Source organism: Myotis davidii, unplaced genomic scaffold, assembly GCF_000327345.1.
Source record: "Myotis davidii unplaced genomic scaffold, ASM32734v1 scaffold164, whole genome shotgun sequence".
NCBI classification, from domain to species: Eukaryota; Metazoa; Chordata; class Mammalia; order Chiroptera; family Vespertilionidae; genus Myotis; species Myotis davidii.
The window spans coordinates 1,494,858-1,500,627 of NW_006296417.1; the positions used below are offsets into that span (position 1 = coordinate 1,494,858).

Genomic DNA, 5,770 nt, shown 5'->3' on the forward strand with positions numbered 1-5,770 from the left:
CTCCGGCCCTGCTCGGGGGCAGGCTGTGCTCACAGCAGCTCAAGCTGCCCGCCCTTGGTGAGCGCTTCCCGGGGGGCAGGCGTGCAGGGGGCTGGGGGCTGCCCGACACCCACCCTCTCGCCTTCCCCTGGGAGCTGAGCGAGCCCAGGGCACGGCTCCTTCTCCAGGCCTGTGGTGGAGGGAGGGTGTGGCCAGGGGGCCTCAGGATGGCCAAGCTGCCTCTCTTCAAACAGGGGTGTCAGACATGGGAGGTGGGGTGCGTGTGGTGCCATCTGCACCCCGTCCCCCTAGATCCTGAGCGTGTGCCTCTGCGTCCATCACAGCCAGGCTGCCTGAACCCCAAGGAACCCCTTGTGCGCTCAACCTCCAAGCTCCTATAGAGCCTGCAAGCAGGTTTCCTCCACACGCTTGGCCACCTGGACACTGCAGGGGCAGGAGGACGGAGGCCAGGGGGCAGGGGGACAGCGCCGCTGCCCAGGACACGAGGGCCGGTCTTTGTCGCGGTGGGAGAGTCGGGGGACGTCCACAGAGCCAGACCCCTGTGGGAAGGGAGCCGAGCCCGGGGCCGGCGGTACTCACACCAGGGAGCTGAGGGCGGCCTGGCCCAGGTGGTGCTGCTGCCAGGCGGACACCGGGCCCAGCGACAGCATGCCCGGCGAGTTGAAGCCCTGCAGCGCCGACAGGTCCGCGCTGGTCAGCGAGTAATCTGCAAGAGAGGGCGGGGGTCCCAGCGTGAGTGACCTTGGGGGCTCACAGACCTCGCTCTCTTCCGGGGTCCGGGGTCAGGTCAGTAAACTTGGTTCAAGGTTGTGCCAGACGTTCACAGTTTACAAGTATCTCAACTTTTTGTGAAATTATAAATAATACAAAGGCCACCGCACAAGGCTGTTGCTAGGCAACTGATTTTAAACACTATCTCCCCCGCCACACACACCAGCATCCTAAATCCACGCTCCCTCCTGCTTCTGCAGACTCGGTCCCTGTCAGCACGTCCCAGGGACGACAGCGCCTTCTCCGGTGCTAAGCTCCGTGCCCTGGACAGTGCCCGCGTCACTGCACACCTCACTCCGTTTGCTACAGGGACGGCCGTCCCCCTCGATGGCAGGCAACCTGTGTCCAAGTTCATGAGGAAACGGCCCCAGCAACAGTGCCGGTCGCCCCTACGCCTGCGTCAGTCACCACCACTGCGGCCAAGGCCCGGACTCAGTGACCCGTTCCTGGTGAGCGCTCGGCTTTCCATCTGTTCTAAACCAGAGGTGCCGAACGCTCTACTTTTAACTTTCTCACGTCTCCAGGGGCGCTGAAAGAAGTTGCTCTTCCCACCAGGTTACCTATTTTAAAAAGCAGCTGAAGGTGTTCACAGAACGAGACCCAAGACTCCAGAAGTGTGGAGCCTCCGGAGGCCCTGAGGGGCCCAGGGATCGTGGGAAAGAAGGAAGCGGGAGGAGTGGCCTGGCTGACATCAGCCTCCCGTGGGCGGACGGACAGACGCCCACCAGACGGACAGACGGCAGAGCACCAGGAAGCAGCCACGCTGTGCACCGGCGACACTGGCCAGGACGCAGGAGCTACGCTGGGAAAGACGGTCCCAGCAAGGCCCCCGCCACCCGACAAGCGTGAATAAGCTCACATGTCAGGCTCGGGACGTAGGACCCCAGAGAGCACGGGTAACACCTGCGTTTCTCCCAGCGATGTTTCCCGGGCCGGTCCCCAGGCGGGGAGCACGTTCCGACCGAAAATGGGCCGAGGCCCTGAAGGAGCCCCCTCTCCAGAGGACATGCAGCTGCCACCGGCATCACTGACCGTCCGAGGGCAGATCAGATCCGAAGGTGCCGCCTCACCCGTCGGAACGGCTGCCATCGCTCCGCCCACCACCAAGGCCGGGAGGAGCGGAGAAGAGGGAGCCCCGTGACCGCAGGTGGGAGGGCAGATGGCGCGGCCGCTGGGAAACTGTGGACTTTCCTCAAAAAATTAACAATGACCCCAGGGGCCTATGACCCAGGCTTATATCTGAACAAATAACACAAATTCAAGAGAAAAACACGCCTGTTCCCTGCAGCATGTGCAGCGGCCCAGGTGCCCGCCGGGGGGAGTGATGGACGGGCTGCGGCACATCCGCACAGCACCCCTCGCCCTGCGGGAGGCACCGACCTCAGGGACGGCCTGGGCGGCCGGGAGGGGCGGTGCTAAGTGAAGTCGGACAGAGAAATGACAGGTGATGCCACTTGTATGTGGAATCTAAGGAGCAAAATAAGTAACAGATTCACAGACACAGAGACAGGCTGATGGCTGCGGGAAGGGGAGGTGTGGGACTGGGTGGGAGGGCGAAGGGGTGGAGAAGAGAAGGGCGGTTACAGAGCAGCCACGGGCACGTGCCGCCAGCACGGGGAATGCGGGGGAATGCGGTCTGTAACGTAATGACACTCAGGGAGGGGATTGGAAATATCGGGGTCAGTTTGTAAAGTGACTGTGTAACCACAATGTGTCCACCCGAACCCCATACAAAACGATGTTGAACGTCAGCTGTAACTGAAAAATAAAATTAAGCCAAAAGCAGCCGAGTCGAAATAGGATTCTCTCTTAGGGAACCGTCCTGTGTTCCCTAAGAAGTGGGGGTGGGGGCCCATCACGCTGATGCCTTCCACAGTGACCCTCAAAGCCCACAACTATCTTTTCACTGCTGACTGCCAAGCCTTCCAACCACCTGGCTTGTGCGCTGGGATGTCTCACACGCCTCCTCTGCTCATCGCAGCAGCCTTCGCCTCGCCGCTCGGCCCACAACCTGGGGTGTCACCCCGATACCTCTCCCCCACGTCCGCTCGGTTCTAGCTGCCTCCCCACCACTGCCCCAGCCCACGGGCCTTGCTCCCCCGGCCCCTGTGCAACTGCAGCCACAACTAGGCCCCTCCCAGCTGAGAGCCCCGCGGTGCCCAGTGCGCTCCAGGCGACGCCCTAATCTCCCGTGGGCCTGTCCGCCCCGGACCGCAGTCTCGCCTCTAACACCCAGCGCCCTCCCGGCCCGGGTCACGCACTCCTCAGGCCAGAGCTGAGATGGAGCCTGAACACGCCTGTCATGGTCATTCCGGTGTCGTTCTGTCTCTCCCCCTGGACCCAAAGTTCCCGCTAACCACGCCCTCTTCCCTGCCAAACCCGCAGGACACACTCAGTAACTGGTCACCGCTGACCTCAGTGTCAGGATGTGCCGCTCACCCCCCGAGGGCACTGGGAGACAAGGCCTGACGCCTGAGGGGAGGGAGGGAGGGAAGCCGCAGGCGGAGGCCTGGCTGGCTCTGCCCTCAGCCGCACACGGAGCCCGCGGGGCCTCCTGACTCCCGTTCCGCAGGGACAGGCCTCCCCCGAAGGCGGTTGACGGGGAGCCAGGGGAAGCGGCTCATGCAGGGCCGGGCCGGGACGCTGTGCTGGTCGCCAGCAGGAAAGGCTGCGGGACGGGCCCTCTGACAGCTGCTGTGCCTGGGGGTCAAGGTCACCGGGGAAGCCACTCGCTGGCCTGTCTTGTCTGTAACGTCCTAGAGGGCGGCGAGTCCCAATGCAAATGGGAGTCTGAAAGGCCGGCAGTCATGTGTGTCCGTGAATGCATGTGCGAAGTCACAGAAGCACACGTGGGTCACTTACCCGTGTTGTAGGCGGTGGGCATGGCCGAGTACACGAGCCCCTGCGGGGGCAGGCTGGGCGTCGTCACGGACACCACGGGGGTGGCGAGGGGCTGCGAGGCCTGAGAGCTGCTGATCCGCTGGGCGCTCTGTGGGGAGAGGGAGGTGTCGTTACGAGGAACCTGCGCTGGCTGGGCCTTTACAAAGCACATTCCCCTGACAAGCGCCAGGTCTCGGCTGTAGGATGTGCCACTTCCTGCAGCAGAGACGATGTGAGCGCCTTAAAGGTGAATGCTAAGGGGCAGATCTCCCCGTTGCGTGCTAAGGGGCATATTTTTGCAGCAATGACTCACTCCTCGCCTTTCTCATAGAGCCAACGGCTGTCGGCCACGCCCTGAGCGCCGCGACGGCCCCTGTGTGAGCATCAGTGATGCTGCCGGGCCGCCCAAACCAACGCCTGTGGGTGTAAACGCCCCGGCCAGGCAGGCGCTCGTGTCCAGGGGACAAGTCCAGGGCTCAGGACCAACTACTTCCCCGCCGGGCGCCTCCCTGGGTCCTGCAGCTGGAGTGCATGTGTGTATTTTTTTATATTAAGACTGTTTTAGGGAATGGACAGATTTCCCATGTGCCCCTGCCCTCCTACACGCGTGCCCTCCCTCGTTACCCGCATCGCCCACCCGTGGGCCCCCGTTTTACAGCAGATGCACACGCATCGCTCCAGTCTCCCCCACCTGCGGGGCCGGCAGAGGGCATGGAGAAGGGGCCGGGCAGGGCTGTGAATGCACAGAGCAGCTGCCTGCTGGCGCCCCATCCCCAGGCGTCCTGCCCGCACGGAGTGGATCAGCAGGACCAGCCCTGCAGGCAGGGCAGGGCGAGGCAGTCCCTGTCCCGTGTGTAGGAGCGGCAGCCGCTTCTCGCCACCGTGGCTACAGGGACCCTTTCCTAAAGCCAGGGGCAGAGGGACCGAGCAGCCCACGCTGCGTGTGGCGGGGGCAGAGAGAGCACGCAGCTCGGTGGCCCCCGGGGGAGCAGTGCCGGCCTGTACCTGACAAGCCATGAAGGCACAGTCAGTGCCCGAGAGGATGAGGAACCGAATGACTGGGCTCCTCTCGCCACTTTCCAAGTGTCGTCTGGGGGAAGGCCTACGGACCGAGAAGGGATCCCTGGCTCTGGAGCCACATCTCAGCTCTTTCTCGTTTGTTTCCTGTACCATCTTAAGGCAGAGAATGTGGGAAACGCATTCAGGATGTGGGTACCCTGCCCGGGTTTGGTCTCGACCCACCACCTCGCAAGCACTGGGTATCACTCCCTCCCCCGAACGCAGTCCTGCGAAAAGCAGCCACCCCTCAAGGTTCTGCAGGACTTGGGGTCCGGAGCCGGCGGGAGGTACCGCTGGGGTCTCGGCCTGGCCCCAGGACACCTCCTTCCTCACTGTGGGTCAGAGCCATCAGGATGCTCTACATTCTAACAGATGGCGCTTGGCGCTGTGACTTCCAGGACCACTAGAGGGCGACGTATTGCTGGGTAATTCACAAGGACACATTCATGACATCAACTTAAGGGTAAATAGTGAAATCTAATCTAATATACATTATTTTATCTCAAATTGTAAACTTCCATTTGGTAATCATTACTGTGTCACTAAGTATTTTCCCAGTAGATAGTCCACATCTGCACATGATACAATGACAGCTGGCTGGTGTATGAAGTTAACCAATACAAACCACATCCAAATCTACGAGAGCAATCACCAAGTTAAATAAAGAATGAGCTCTTGTTTTAAAATAAATTGTGCAAAACACGCCAGCATGCACACACACCCCCCCCACACACACGTGTGTGAATAAAACCAACAGATGCCATTCCCATGCCTTCATGCAATCTGACCCCTGTCCATGCTAAAAACGAGACATTTTCAAGACTTCATTCCCCTGAAAGTCCTCTAATTAGCAGCTGACTCTGAATTCGTCAGAGCACGTTTATGAGGTGTGGGTTTAGTTCTCAAAGAAGAAACATCAACTGAAAGCTATTTTTAGTCCAACTTATTTTCTAGAAGAAAAGCAAATAGAAATCATTTTTGGAAAAAAGGGTATTAATAGCTACATTTTTTGAGAATGAAAAACCTTCTGATAGAAAATAGCAAATTTGTATAAAGTCTC

The 5,770-nt window shown here is 60.2% G+C and overlaps 1 protein-coding gene across 1 annotated transcript in view; it reads right to left on the bottom strand.

The window, feature by feature from the left end:
* Positions 1 to 42: 42 nt before the first annotated feature.
* Positions 43 to 5,770, bottom strand: part of MEF2A (myocyte enhancer factor 2A) — a 34,401-nt gene continuing 28,673 nt past the window's right edge. The window contains exons 10-12 of the mRNA XM_006771777.2: positions 3,634 to 3,760; positions 576 to 706; positions 43 to 53 (exon numbers count right to left, since the gene is read on the bottom strand). Coding sequence (XP_006771840.1) covers positions 576 to 706; positions 3,634 to 3,760 — 258 coding nt within the window. The 3' untranslated portion in view covers positions 43 to 53. The remainder of the gene's footprint in view (positions 54 to 575; positions 707 to 3,633; positions 3,761 to 5,770) is intronic.